Source organism: Haemaphysalis longicornis, unplaced genomic scaffold, assembly GCF_048455015.1.
Source record: "Haemaphysalis longicornis isolate Haplotype H1 unplaced genomic scaffold, Haemaphysalis longicornis Haplotype H1 scaffold_9, whole genome shotgun sequence".
In the NCBI taxonomy this organism is placed as follows: domain Eukaryota; kingdom Metazoa; phylum Arthropoda; class Arachnida; order Ixodida; family Ixodidae; genus Haemaphysalis; species Haemaphysalis longicornis.
The window spans coordinates 159998322-160014110 of NW_027526460.1; the positions used below are offsets into that span (position 1 = coordinate 159998322).

General features: G+C 47.7%; 1 protein-coding gene across 1 annotated transcript in view; it reads left to right on the plus strand.

The window, feature by feature from the left end:
* Positions 1 to 15789, plus strand: part of LOC144151570 (uncharacterized) — a 123304-nt gene that overhangs the window by 98810 nt on the left and 8705 nt on the right. The window contains exon 8 of the mRNA XM_077682671.1: positions 10728 to 11000. Coding sequence (XP_077538797.1) covers positions 10728 to 11000 — 273 coding nt within the window. The remainder of the gene's footprint in view (positions 1 to 10727; positions 11001 to 15789) is intronic.

Genomic DNA, 15789 nt, shown 5'->3' on the forward strand with positions numbered 1-15789 from the left:
CGTTACCCAAATCAAACAAGAGTTATCACTTTAGCCGCTAGATACCCGTCGCACTATCGCGCTATTATGCCTTTTTCATAAATACATCGTTCGCGTCACACCTAACCCACTTCCTCTTAACGCCCCAGTACGTACGTCACGCCGCCTTCATAATAGTCATAGTTTCACGCGAATTTTTGGCAAGACGCTTGCTTTCAATTCATCTGCATTGCCTCGAGCAATCATGCACTGGAATGATCTTCCTGACCAAATTGCATCCATACGTAGTCAAGATGGCTTTAGCGATAATCTGCACCGACATTTTTCTAGTAATTGTGTAATGATGAATTGCTAGAATAATATTGTTACTGTTTATGGGTGTTTCCCCCTTGTATTTGTGTTTTTGTGATGTTTTTTATTCCGCAAAAACCCTGTGCGTTTGTGATCATTGTCTGTTAGAAACGTGTATGACGTGTTTCATTTATGTCTGTAAGCCGATTACCCAAACTCTGTATTGTGTACTTGTCTTTTCTTCTTTTTCGCCACTATTTTTTTTTGTGTTCTTTCAAAAATGTAACCCCCCTTACTCAATGCTCTTCAATGGGCCTGTAAGGTATAATAAATAAATAAGTGAAGGAATTGCGCGGTCATCGCAACGGCCAGCGCGCGTTCTGTTCGCGCTCACCCAGTCCAACCCGGCCGCGGCATCGCGTCGGCATTTCGCCGGGCCGCCGAAACAATCCGTGGCCGATGCGAGAGTGTGTGCGCTCTTCTGTGCTTATGTTGGCGGAAGAGCCCGCCTTCGCGATTAATTTTCTGTCAAATTTAAACCAGTCGGTACCAGCGAATAAAAGGGACATTTTCTTTTATTGCGTAAGCAATCTTGCGCGAGTAGCAAGCCCAAAATACAAATCTGTAAACGCAAAAAAATGTAAAACCTGTAAACGCATGGCCTTATCTCGCATGCGATGCGCTCGAAGCCAGTTGAGTGCACCGGCCACATTAGAGAGTTTTAGCAGAGCGGGCCAGCGGCCAGCGGAACGGAGCGGACGAGCGGAGGCGCCACTGCGCATGCGTCAGTACGCTGATGCGGCCAGCGGCTTTACGACGCTGCGAGCTCGCCCGCTCGTTCGGTCATCCCAGCGCAGCGCGCCAGCGGCCCGGCGAGCGAGCGTCGGCATTCAAAATGGCTGCCTGTAGCGCGAGCGGCGGTGCGTCGTCATCGCGCACGGACGCAACCGAAATGCGGCAAGTCAAGAAGCCCCGCAGTGCTTCACGGCGTACGAAGACCTGTGCATTTTGCGGGAGGCGGCCGTGACGAGGCCTTTTGGCGACGACCACAAATGGGTTCGCGTCGTCGCCACGGTGAATCGGGCGGTGGGCCGAGAATTGACACTCCGCGGAGTTCAATATTCCTATCAGACTAGTTCAATTTTTAACGGACAGATGGCGCAGTACAACGCTTCGCTGGAGGCGGCAGCCGATCGCTCAGCTAAAACTCTTTTTTTTTCGCGCGTCGTTCCGCTGGCGCTGCGCTCGTCCGCTCCGTTCCGCTGGCCGCTGGCCCGCTCTGCTAAAACTCTCTAATATTCGAGTAGCTTCTATTATGACGCGCGCACGCACGCGCGCGCGCGCGCTACGTCCGAGATAAACGCGCTCTCCGTCACCGCGTCGCGCAGCAACTCGAGCGCGTAGCGATTCACGCCTTGTGGCGAATGCTGCAAACAACAGTATTGCTTTTAATACATTCAACCAGGTGCCGCTGTCAAATTGTTCGCCGCCGCAGCTGCGGAGCTCCGTAGGCTCCTTAGGTCACCGTAGTTATCATTATGACATTATCTAGTCGCTCAATAGCGCCGGCCGCAATGGGCGTTTCCTCTCCTATATATTCTTGCTCCGTGCCACGGGGCTAAGGCGTTGTGCTGCTTGGACCAGGGACGCGGGTCTCATATAAGGGCGAAAAGAGAAAACGTCCGTGGGTCGAGATTTGGGAACGCGTTGGAGATCTCCAGGTGCTGAAGATTAATCCGAAGCCCTGCACTACGTCGTGCCTCATATCCCAGGTGTAGCCATGGCGCATAGTTCAAAGTCCCAAGATGTCGATTAAAAATACGGAGCATCATACACGACAGAGCGAATCATATGAAGTGACCGATTCAGTAGCCTAAGATATTCATCACAGCGTGACCTCAAGCTATTGTATTCCAGCGCTCAGCAACACGTGGTATCAAATAACTTTAATATATTCCTGTATAAATAAGTGCCCGACTGAATGGTTGACTAATTCATCAATGTTAATGTCAGTTCATCAATGTTATCAATGTCAAGCCAGACTCTCTAGACTAGATACTTGAAATTTCAGGAGCGCATTCGTGCCATGGCGTAGTGGTGCATCAAGGCTGGATTTCCGGAAATGGTAGGCCTAAGAGAAGAAAAGGGAGAAATTTCCTGTTTGCAAATTTATGACTAATTCACTCCGCGTTGAGATATCGAAGGGCTTTTCGCTGATATACGTGGCCCGTACAAATCCTTGAAAAGTAGTTTCAGGGTTTCGCCTCATACCGGCTCCTCTGGCGCGAATGTGCGCTTCGCAATATATGGCCTGTTTATACGGATTCGACAAATTGGTACATCGAATTTATTTTTGTTGATAAACGTTGCTCATCCAAATATCCAAAGCAGTTTTAAAGATTGGCGTAGCATGGCGTATCACGGTGCAGGGTGATAAATGCGCGAGGATTTTTCGAAATTACGCTCTTAATGTACTAAAAAGTTCTCACAGGTCATAGCAGCGCGCAGCCAAAGTGCTTGTCTGGAGGCTTGAAATTTCAGTAGTGCAATTATATTATGCTCTAGACGCTCAGTATGGCTAGTTTGTCTAAAAGGTACACATGCGAAGCAACGAAAAAGGTTAAATACCTTTTAGAACAAATCTTTCAACATAATTCAGTTCCGATTAGATAAACAGCTGGTTCTTGCTATTATAGGGGACCCATTCAAAGGTCTCAAAAGTGCGTTACGGGGTTTGGCGTAACTACCTCCAAGTAGGACTAAATTAGATTTGGGGTAAATAACGAGTTTCTTTTAGAGGCTTCTCAATTACCGTTGAATTTGCTGAAACAAGCGATTTGTTTTTGCTTACAAATATATTGCTCGCAGAAATTCTCAGAAACCGATTTCTGTATTTTGTCCTAACGAGGGTGAGCGGAACTTCGAAACTATGCGCCCCACGAAGTGAAAATGGCGATGGCTAAGATACGACAGGAACACCCAGGAACCAATATTGAACCTATATACGTGAAATTTGGGAAGTACATTCTGGCGTAAATCCAGAAAAATCACAAGGGGGGACACACATCTTGCCAAGGCGGCCATTTTGTTTTGTGCTTTATTTTCATTTATATACAAAATACTATCGTGATTTGAATTAAAATAAGAAAAACGAGCATGCTTTCGTACCTCACGTTATTGCACTGTGCTATTGCAGACGTTTAAAAAAGATCAATAAGAAATACTCTGTACAATATGAGTACTGATCACCTATGACATGTTTCCTAGCTTTCGACACTTCTAGAGGGTCCAAAAACGAGAGCGCGGTTTTTGCACGCACTGACAAAGGTTTTCAAGAACCCTGGCAACGTTATGAGGTCTATAATGTCTTGATGAACGTGTGCCAAAGCGATGCAGTTGAGGCGTTCCTCCCCCATCGTACTACGCAGCCATGTTTTCAGTCTTCTCAAGGCACTGAACGATCTCTCTGCTTCACAAGAAGAGACCGGGATCACTATGATAATCCTGAGAACACTCTCCACTTCCTTGAAATACTGGCGGGTGGACGTGTGCATGTTCCGGAGTACTGCTGCACGGACTTGAGGTTGCAGTGTTCTTCGTGCAACAAGCGCACGCGAGACACGACTTTACCGATATCGATGCTCTTGTATCGTCGGATCACGTCCAAATCTGCTTCTGATAACCGGTTCACAAGAACAAGTTCCAGGGCCCTGTACGTCACGATTCTCTCAGAATCTGGATTAAACCTCTTCTGAATGCCCGCTACAGCTGCATCAATTATTGAAAAAAATATTCGTCGAAAGTAGGCCCTTCAACTGGGGCGTCACTGGCACTCCCGTTTTCGTACCTCGCTGGGCGCCGTCGGGACCTCGGCGGTTCCACAGGATGCACTTTTCCATATTCGGCAGCTTTGGCAGTCTCATCAAACAGTTCACTGAACATCTCCACAGAGCGCAGATGGCGAAGCTCACGCTTGGATGTCTCCACGACCTGGAGCATTCCGTGGACGGTTGACGAACGTCCTTGCAGGTATGTGTTCAAGTCCTCCAGCACAGAGAACACCCTCAACGCTATTTTCAAGAGGAGACGCGTGTTTCCCGACTCCATGCTGTGCAAAATGCCAGATATCTTCGCAGACTGCTCGGCTGGTGCTTCCTTCATCATTTCGTCAAGAGCAGCAATTATGGCATCGTGTTCGTCCAACGCGGCAGATATAGCTGGCTTTCGGCACAAGAAGCGCGTTGGGCAAAGGGGTTTGATGTTTTTCTCCGACTTTCTTTCACAGAAAAGTTCCTTGAACTTTCCGGAGCGTGCTGCGAGCACACCTAATTCCCCAACGGCCATGAGTGCATCGCGAAGTTCCGGACAGCAGTTGGAGACATCACCGGCTACAAGGTTGGAGCTGTGAGCTCCGCAGTGAAAGAAAACTGCAAGCGCGTTTTCCGATTTTATAATCGCCTGACAGCCATTATACTCTGTCAGGTTCGGTGACAACAATAATGAATAGAAGAAGAAACTGAGGAAACGAGACCTTTTGTTTATGTAACCCCAAACCCAAATCAAAATCACACAACAGACAGAGCTAAACCAAAGAATAACAGGAAAATGTGATAATGCGGTATTTAACACGATAGTTGGTTCAAACGGGGGAAAACAGTCAAAGTCCAGGATTGAAGGGCGAAGACAAAGTACGGTAAGGGAACGTCCAGAATATTTGTTCACAGCTGGAATGGAGTTGCCCTACCTTACGTCCCAGAGACGCAGTCGTGGTGTGTCTCGGTGTTCAAAGGTCCAGGTAGCGTGTCGTGGCCGTGGCGGTGCAGCGTGCTCCGAGCTCCCGTTCCACGATCAAGACGAACGCAGCTCTCTGGACGCACCGCTGTCTTTCACCGATGCCCGGCGAGATGATTTTCTTGCGAAGGCCTCCTGGAGTTTGCAATTGTGGGTGACCTCTTGGGGCACGGCACGGGTCCAGTCGCCCGACCGCCGCGCATCCCGGTCGCGATCCACGCTTTCCAGTCCCCTCTCGCTCCGTGTTCTCGGGGTCGCTCCTTCTTCGGTTTTTTTTTTCGCTGGCGCCTTGCGATTGGCCGGCTCATGAATAGGGGGTCAATGACCCCGCGAGGCGCTGATGATGATGGTGGGCTCGGGGTGTTCAGCACGTACCCCGCAGAGCGCGTCCTCTCGTCTTCGTCATCGTCGTCTGCTGCGCACGTTTTTTTTCTTGTGGTTGTCCTTTTTGTCGTGGCGATTTCTTGCCGTGACATGTCCCCCCACTCAAGCATTTTTCAAAGAAAAATGTCTCTTTCCAGTCCACGGCACCAAACCAACAGTCCTTGAGATGAACAGTCACACAATATTTAGTCCTCATCATTGCACTTGAAATAACCCCGCGATAAAGCACAACTGCACAAAACACAGACCACCATACATAAGAAACGAAGACACCATCTTCATGTATACGATATACGCCAGGTCCAAGTGGAATAGACAGTCCAAAATTGTCCAAACAGGCAATCAGGCAAATATTTCTTTCCTTTTCCGGCAGTGGCTGCGGTGCCACTCTCTGCCTCTTACGTACCAGCGTCTAGCCGTGTAGGGATTTGACTTGCACTTCAAAGCACCAGCTAGGCGCGCTAATGCGAACTCATCGAAAATCTGGGAAGAATGTGCGCGGGAAGATTTTGTCGTACCGGTGGATTTTCTTTCGGATCTGGAGGGTTTTATGGGGTGTACTTTTCCTTTGTTCATGGCCATTGATCCTTTTTTCTTAGTTTCTGCAGTTCGACCTTTTGGCCGACCGAGGCATTGTCTCAGTGTGTTACTTATCGGGTCCTTTGTCCTCGCAACTACCTTTTCGCACTTTGCAGCAATCTGGGGGTGCAGGACCGTCTCGTCGCTGAAAGAACTCTTTTTTGTTACAGAGCACTGCTCTGGAGGCAAGAAGCTCTTCGGAATGGTTCTAGCGGCGTCCTTTACCTCGGGCTCAACTGACCCGCGTACAATGAAGTTTGATGTCGGCGCCTCCGCTATTTCAGAGGTTTCGGTGTTTCGGTCCGGATAAAGCGCTCTTTGACATTTTTTGGTTGCGACAAGTTCACATGGTTGGGTGACCTCTTGTACTCCTTTTAAAGGCAGCATGATCAGGTCTGTTTTAGAAGTCGGTGGTGCGAAAAGTATGACTCTGTCATAGGTTTCTGTGCCATCCTCTGACTGAGAAGTATTCCTCCGCGTCGCCTTAAGCTCCGCGAGTCGTAGCCGCAACTGGAAAGTTTCTTTTTCAATTTCCACTCGCGCTCGCACGTGCTCTTCGCGCTCCTTCTCTATTGCCGCACGCGCCTTCTCCATTTCCGCAATCTTTTTGAGTGATTCTAGCTCTAACTCGTTCTCTTCCCGCCAGTATCTCTGGTCCTCAAGCACTCACTGTTCAAGATCGTCGCCGCTTAGTCCTAAGCGCGTCCCCAGTTCAAATAATTCCTCTGTGTCCATGCCGGGTTTTTAAGGGTACACAAAACAAGATAGTCTCGTCCTGTCGCGGACGCCAATTATTGTCAGGTTCGGTGACAACAATAATGAATAGAAGAAGAAACTGAGGAAACGAGACCTTTTGTTTATGTAACCCCAAACCCAAATCAAAATCACACAACAGACAGAGCTAAACCAAAGAATAACAGGAAAATGTGATAATGCGGTATTTAACACGATAGTTGGTTCAAACGGGGGAAAACAGTCAAAGTCCAGGATTGAAGGGCGAAGACAAAGTACGGTAAGGGAACGTCCAGAATATTTGTTCACAGCTGGAATGGAGTTGCCCTACCTTACGTCCCAGAGACGCAGTCGTGGTGTGTCTCGGTGTTCAAAGGTCCAGGTAGCGTGTCGTGGCCGTGGCGGTGCAGCGTGCTCCGAGCTCCCGTTCCACGATCAAGACGAACGCAGCTCTCTGGACGCACCGCTGTCTTTCACCGATGCCCGGCGAGATGATTTTCTTGCGAAGGCCTCCTGGAGTTTGCAATTGTGGGTGACCTCTTGGGGCACGGCACGGGTCCAGTCGCCCGACCGCCGCGCATCCCGGTCGCGATCCACGCTTTCCAGTCCCCTCTCGCTCCGTGTTCTCGGGGTCGCTCCTTCTTCGGTTTTTTTTTTCGCTGGCGCCTTGCGATTGGCCGGCTCATGAATAGGGGGTCAATGACCCCGCGAGGCGCTGATGATGATGGTGGGCTCGGGGTGTTCAGCACGTACCCCGCAGAGCGCGTCCTCTCGTCTTCGTCATCGTCGTCTGCTGCGCACGTTTTTTTTCTTGTGGTTGTCCTTTTTGTCGTGGCGATTTCTTGCCGTGACATACTCCCCGCTCATGTTGGAAGCGCCGTCGTACGCCTGCGCATGGCAGCCAGAGAGGGGCAGCCCCACCGTGCTCAAGAAATTAGTAGTGGCTTCCGCAATGGTCGCTCCTCTGGCATACGGCAGGGCACAAAGACCTAAAAACACCTCAACTGGTCGCAGATCTTCATCAAAATAGCTCACACATACGCTCTCTTGTTCGATTCCAGCAATGTCTCGCTTGCCATCTGCGATGATAGCGTAGATGTCTGTTGGAATGTTGTTGCTCAGTTCCTTTTGGATCGCCTTTCCGAATAGATCAATTATTTCATTTTGAAGTAGTGGAGACGTGTACGTCGTGTTGCGTCTCATCCAGGCCGTGAATTCTGCATTGTCTTCTTCGCGTGACATGAGGTACTGGTAGAAGTTTCCTTCCCTGTTTGAATGACCACGAAATGGCAAGCCCTGACGTAAGAGATATTTAGACGCTTGAAAAATAATCTTTAAACACCGCCTGGCCACTTCTTGCTGCTTCGCAGTGTGTGTACTGATTTGATCATGAACCGACGTCGATTGAAGGCTGCTGTGCTGGTAGACGGCGTTCTTGTGGCCTTCTGAATTCTCATGCTTCGAAAATTTTTCTTTAGCCTTTTTACAATTTGAAAATCCAGTTACAGTGAAAGAGTCCGGAGCTGGCTGTCTCGATGGCTTCAAAAATTATGTTGTCTGGCTGCTGCACAGTAGTAGCAGACGACTCCGGAAACGTCTGTAGCGTAGTGAAGCCATGGGAATGCGTCGAACCAGCTTTGTTGAAATGTAAGACATTTCGTCTTGTTTGTCTTACGGCCATCCCCGGGTTTTGTGACAATCTGAGTCGGCATTAGATGGACGTCTGGATGAGAAGGCGCCCCCGGAAGCCTCACTGGGATCCTGCTTGGTTGTTGTGGGCCCGGGCTAGTTAAGGAAGGTTTACCACATTCCGGGACGTTGCGATCAGCGGGAAATTGCCTGCTGGGTCCGGAAGCCTTCGCAATGGCGACGTCTTCAAGAGGCTGGGATTCTAATCTTCCGCTCGATGTCCGTATGCCCAGGGATTCTTGACATTGTACCTGTGGTAAGAAGGCTACCTTAAACAAAGAAACAAGAAAACCGCCTCGACTAAACTTGAGTAGCTAACCGTGTTATACGTACACATAGCCGATTCCAGTTTAAATAACCAATATTTCGACGTACGAGGCGCACAATACATAAAATAATTCATGGCACCGGAATGTTTAGACTATTTAACATTAGGAATAATGTGAGATCGAGTACGATGTACATAGTTTTTTCTATATGTGTGTACACACACGCACATTAGCGCACCTATACTTTTTGTCTGGGGGATCTGAAATTTTCATTTCTGCGCTTGTAATTGCTGCAGCTTATCTTGACCTGCACATCCGCAAACGCGGTCAACTTCGCGCTCGTTTTTTACGTAATCAGAACAGAATTTCGACTATACCGAATTGATCGCACTTACCGACTTTCCATCGTAGACCCCAACGTCGGTAGTGTTGACAGGCTCGGGGACTGGAGCAGGCTCGGAAAAAAATGTATTTTTCACAGGACCCCTCTGGATGTGATGGCACTTCCTGGATCGCGGAATCCTCGAAGATGGACGCCTCACATTCGGACACTGAGGCCAAGTCCGTTGATTCTGTTTTTAGAGTCTTCTTTGAAAAGTAGGTTAGTAACGTATTTGACTGACGCTTCAATGAGGTAACGTTGGTCATGCGGCTCATTTTCACGTAATCAAGCGTGGACACGGCACCACAGCATCGTTGCCTAAAACGTGTCGAAATCTCCGATCGCAAAGAAAATCCGGCAGCAGCGAGCACAACTTCCCCAAAGTAAGTGAATGAACACCGAGACGGTGTTTTCAGTGTTGCCAAATGTTGACGAGCAAAAGTAGCTAGATGGCAACGTGAAAGCAGCTAGAAGTAGCTGAAAAATCCAGCAAGGAGCTAAAAGTAGCTAAATATTTTCAAGTGCTTCTTTAACATATTCTGGGTGTTTAAAGTATTTATTGGCAGCTGTATTTTCTTAAAGGGACAGCCAACCGATTTTTGTCGCGTATATGTTCTCTAGCTCATATGAAAGCCAGCGTTTCATATAGTCCGGTAACCGCAAGCAATTTCAAAACAAATTGGCGGAAATAATTTTAATTTATTTCGGCGAACCACAGCGGAAACAGGTTTTACCTGCTTTCAGTGATTCCGCTTGCACCTTGTGCACGTCGCCGATTGTGGAAAACGAACCTTCTTTTTATTTAGCGGGAACGGGATGGTTATTTCAGCTCGTGCAGTACTTATTAGTGACAAAAGCAACAGTTGTTTTAGCTTTCAAAGGTAAATGAAAGATGAATCTCAAGGGGGGGACACTTGCAAGGGGTGTCCCCCCCAGCCCGAACACAAGGGGGGTCAGGACCCCCCTGACCCCCCGCATGATTTACGCCATTTGCCATAGCGACGGAGCGCAAATTAGTTGCTTTTTTTTCACCACAGCCCAAAGGGAGCGAAACCCAGAGGGACGGAGTGTGCATAGTGTTTTTTCGTGCTCGTTCTTTGTAACTCAACAGTTGTTTTAGAGCAGCGCTGGGAAATTCCCTTTTGCCCGCAATTTTTCGCGTTCGTCGGGGTGGTATGCTTGTGACAGAAGAAAGAAAACATGGAACCGAACTCCTTCTGTCTCCGTCCCACCTCAGCCCAGTCTCCCCTAATTGAGGCGAGCTGTTGTTCCACGCCTGAGCGGTTAGATGGGAGACGACTAGCAGAGCGGCCTGACCGCCACAGCCCTCGGGAATAGAAGGTTCACTCGTCGTCAATCGTTCACTTCTCCTCACGGGAAAGGATAGCGTGTGACGCGGCATCACCCCTCAAGAAGTGCCCGGTTGTGGTTGCGCGTCAGAAGAGCCGAAGAGGAACGGCGTTAGTTATCCGTCCGTCCGTCCGTCCGTCCTGTCCGCCAGCCATTGAAATCATCGTGAGTTTCTCTGGACAATTATTTGATGAAATACGCGAGAACATTTTTTTGTTCACGAAACGAGCTATTTATTGTTTCCATTTCAAACTCATACGGTACCCCGATGCCTTGTGCAGGGGATCTGTGCTACTACGACGAACGTGGCCGGCTGTACTTCGTGGAGAGGCTGAAGGAGCTGATTCGCTGCCTGGACCAGTCGGTTGCCCCCGCCGAGCTGGAAGAGCACATAATGACGTCACTGCGCGGCCACGTCGCTGAAGTGGCTGTGGCTGGCGTGCCCCACAGCGAGTACGGCGAGGCGGCAGCAGCGTATGTTGCACTCGCCCCAAGCTCACGCGAGAAACTTGCGAAGGAAGACCTTATTGTCCGCATCAAGGATGCTGTTGCTGGTAAGATATCGCCGAAACTTGATTGCCCAATTTTAGCTGCGTTTGGAGAATAGAAAACGTTGCAATCGCAAATAAGCTGCATGCACGTGGTTCTACTCAGCGTCGGCACCAAGAAGAGCTTCACCGCCACCGCCACCACCGCCACCACCACCACCATCATCATCATCATCATATTTAGGTCCACTGCAGGACGAAGGCCTTGACCTCCTTAAAAGCCGTGACCCCATTGACCTCCAAGTGCTCTATTCTAAGCTGCGGGAGTTCAATATTTGTCTCCAAATTTTCTTACCTAGTCCGTCCATCGAATCAATGCCCTTCCGCTTTTTATATACCCGTCTCTCGGTATCCACTACGTTACCATGGCAGTGAACCGGTTTTCATTTCGTCTTACTGCATTTCCTGGCCAAGTCCATTTCTTTCCCTTAATTTGGACTATGATATCTTCTACTCGAGGTTGTTCCCTGATCCCGGAAGTTCGTTTCTTGTCTTAGCGTTAGACGATTTTTTTTTCACGGAGCACCGGAGAAACTCCAGACATGTGTAACTGCGATTTTGGTGCTCGCTTATTATAGGTGCAACATAGAAGACACTTCCCGCTTCGGTCTTACAAATGCGCACTAAGGTTACTGCGCTTCAGATATGCGAACAGGAAGTTACTCGCACGCAGGAACGTAATTAAATGTTTTGGATTAGAAACCACGTCGAAAGAAACAATACACAGGCCTTTAATAAATGCTGATTTAATATTAGTTTATTTAGAATACCTTACACGCCCCTTTGCAGGGAATTTAGTAAGGGTGTTACAAAAGTGTAGCTTTGCGGATCGGGTCTAGAGAACGCGTCACAAGTGAACTAGTGGCAGCCAACTCGTCGCAGATGAGCTCGTCAAACAGGGCAAGTCGTCATAGGCAACCTCGCACTAGGGAAACTCGTAACCACAGGCAACTGGACACTTACCCATCTCGCCACAATTTACGTTTTTCGTCAATCATATTCAAGTGAAAAAATACCGGAATTCGTATAATTCTCTACTTATGCATAAATATTCTTACACACCACTCCTTCGATTCGACAACTTTACGTTTCCTTGGTGGCCTTGAGGGAACACGCCATACCAGACGGCGTATTTTCTTGGTTGTTTTGTGCTTTGTTGAGATAATCGCGTGAGGTCACAGTATCAGTTTCTGTTTGTTGATTTCCAGTTTCAAAATTTTATTTTTATTTTTAGGTAATCAGGTGACGGCGCTGTATTGGGTAGATGTTTGCAACTTGGTTCCGCATTTTCGGTATTTATTATTTTGATCTTTTTGGTCTATTTTTTCTGAAAAACGATAATTGTCATCATAGCTCATTTGACTAACTTTCGTTTCGTTATTTTTGTTGTTACAATGATCTATATATACACAGTTGTACTAATTCGGTTTACTAGCAAACGGTAATTAGCATTTTTTCGCTTATGCTTTCTTCTTAAACAGGACATTGTGCTGTTAGCTGTTTTAAGGCTGTGGACCTCGGCTCCTAAACCCGTCCCACATATCCAAACACGCTTTGGTCGTGCGCGCTCCCATGTGCTAAATAAACACAGGGCCAACACTACCAAACATGAATGTATCCCTCCGTGAAGCTCGTCTAACTAGTGCTTCAAACGCTGAAGGTGTATTTTTGCTAGACTCGGCCATGCCGTCTAGAGAACCTCCAATAGATAACATAAAAATTACGAAAAATCTTTTCTGGGCAAAGAGGAGCGAAAGTGAAGATCGGGCCAAAAAGTTTTTGCAAGGGGAAGAAAAATAAGAAAGGGAAAGCAAAACTTTCGTTAGAATCGAAGAGCCAATTTCAACCACCACCCAAAAACAAACAAAAGGAGAGGCCAACCAACTAACTACGAATTAAGAGGTCACCCTTTAAACAATTATCAAGTTGAAACCGCCCAACTCACCCCCCCCCCTACCTCCCTTTTTCTCGACATCCACAAAAATGAAACTGCGAGGCAAAATTTCCAAGAACAAGAATGTCGGTGCGACCACTTTCCCTAGTATGGTATCCCCTATAACCGGATGCCCGCTTTGACCAGTCTGCCTAGGACCAGTTTTCCTGAGGACCGGTTGGCTGCGACTAGTGGGCCTGTTCCTTTGCGGATCATACAGCACAAATTTGCGAGCAACGAACCACAGCAGAACAAGTAATGACTACGAGGTTCTCAATCCAAGTTTAGGTCGGAAGACGATAACAAGAAAAAAAAAAAAAATGAAAGCCAACAGCGTAGTCACAGACGAAATCTAGGAACAACAATTACAATGTATGCCGAACGCAATCATGCTAGTAGATATAGAAAACAACCAAAGATAGCCACGTATGTAGACGCGACACACGAATCAATTGCGGTGATAAGAAATAGGCATAAGGGAAAAGCAGAGGAAATAACACAGAGCCGAATCACGTGCGTAAAAAACATTTACACTACGAAAAATGGTATAGTCGCACCCAAAGTGCGACACAATAACGTAAAAAAAAGCAAAAAAAAATAAAAATAATTATAAAACAACAAAACACGTCCTGTGGTACAGAAACGACATATACTTTGGTTCTCTAAGCCGAAAAAGGATAAGTACATAACAAAATACAGGAAGAGAAAATAAATGTAGAATGAATAAAGAAATGTAAAAACAATTAGTTGAAAAAAACATGCCCGAATGTTTATTCGCAACTAAGTAGAGTCCCTTGTTTGAGCTTAGCAAGAGTTGCATCTCGATGTTGGAGTCAGACAGACAAACCCGTTTTTTCATCAACCCTTCGTTGGTAATGTTGAAGAGCCGTACCACGGAAAGCACTTAAGGATACTAACGTGTTGTACTTGAAGAAAACTTGGTTCAGTTCCTCGAAGTTCTTCATCTGTGACAGCGAGTATCAACTGGTACCAGCAGGTACCGCGATAGCCCATCGTGTGCCTTGGCTGGAAGGGTTTGCTGCCCAAAGGAAAAGAAATCCTCGGGCGCGGACGAGATGGCAAAATCTGCGCTGGATGGCTCGGTCACCGCAGCCAGCTCTGTCGTTATGTCGTTGGTCGCATTGTCTCGCGTAGAACCGTCTGGGATCCATGATAGCTTAAACCGTGGGATTAAGCAACTGGCGACAACGAGCTGGCGCTTTCCTTTGAGGCGTCCAAACATGCAATCCCGAACAATTCGCAGTGACCCTCACAGAGAGTGCAACTCCCTCGACAACAACGCACCCACGGCTGGCGCACACTAATGCAGTAAATACCCCTGACAATATGCGGTGGTTTCACAAGGTACCTGCAGCGCCGCTCGGAGGAAACCTTTCCCCGGCAGGGAACACTTCTATCGGCCAGACGCGTATCCCGGCCTCGCCAGGCAAACGATGAAAGGTGAAAAGAATTTCGCGGCTGCGCTATTCACCCATTGAACGCCGCGTAAGCTCAAGCGGTATGAAAGCAAGCGCAATATGCGGCACGCTGCATGGGTATTTTTCTGCCTTTGACCTTCGAGGAAGCACGTTCCGCTGAAGGGCGGGCAAATTGACTAGCTTATAAAAAGGGAAACACAGTAGCGACTTGGATTTTTGTACTCGAGCCTTGGCATCAAAACCAGCCAATTCTTTGAACTGTAACGTCTGCAGAAGGAACGCCGTTCCTGCCGTTCCTTCAAAAACCTAACGAGTTACCGTTACAGTTCCACCGACACTTAATGGAACAGTGGTGTTCCTCCGTTCCTCCAAAAAGGAACTAGTTACAGGAATGCGGTTCCTTGGAACGCCGTTCAGTACAGCACTGGATGACATGAAGTCGGGGATGTCATTGATGTACATAAAAAATAACAGCGGAGACAACACAGAATGTTGCCGCACCCCGGATCTGACTGAAACAGGTGACCAGATGGTATTATTAATTGTGACACACAGAGATCTATTCATTAAGAAATTGTTTGTCCACATTATCGTAGCGTTGTTGAGGTAGAAGCTCTGTAATTTTGATACTAGGCGCCTATGAGGAACTTTCGAAAGCTTCCGAAAATTTCACAAAAACTGTGTCAGTTTGGTTCCTTGAATGTATACTCGTGCGGATATCCGCTATAAATTTGAACAGCTGAGATTCCCAGGATTTCCCTCGTTGAAAACAATGCTAATTTTGAAAAAGAAGATTTTTGATAGACAGATGTTGCACAACGTTAGTGTACAGAATATGCTCAAACATTTTGCAGGGTATAGAGGTCAGAGTTATGGGCCTGTAATTAGAAAAGTCCGTATGGTCACCAGCATTATAATTGGAAACTTCTAAAGGTAACTTCCAGTCGTAAGGCAAGATGTTTTCGTCGAGGGATTGCTGAAACAACTTGCAAAGAAAAGAGGTTGACTGAGTCAGCGTGGAACTGCATCTACTTTTTATACCGTTGGGATTTTTCCTTGTGCATTTTAAAACGACTTCCTTGTTTATCATGGCGAATCCAACCAGTACATCCCTTCTACTATTGCGACTGCCTATTCCGAAGTTCCCACTGACCTTTCTCCTACTTACCTCTCGCCTACCTTTGCGTGAAAGTCACCCGTCACAATCATGAGCTGTTTTTAGGGAGAAGCCCCTTAGGGGCTGGGGCTGTTGCCGCCCTCTGTCGCCGTCGTAATCGTCGTCTCATAAAGCCACGCTACTAAAGCATCGGGAAACTCGTTCACGCCTCGCGCTAGAACGTAGAGGGACAGTCGTTTACGCCTCGCGATGGAGCGCTTTGTAATGCGTACTAAAAAAGCACCGGTACACTCGTTTACGCCTTGT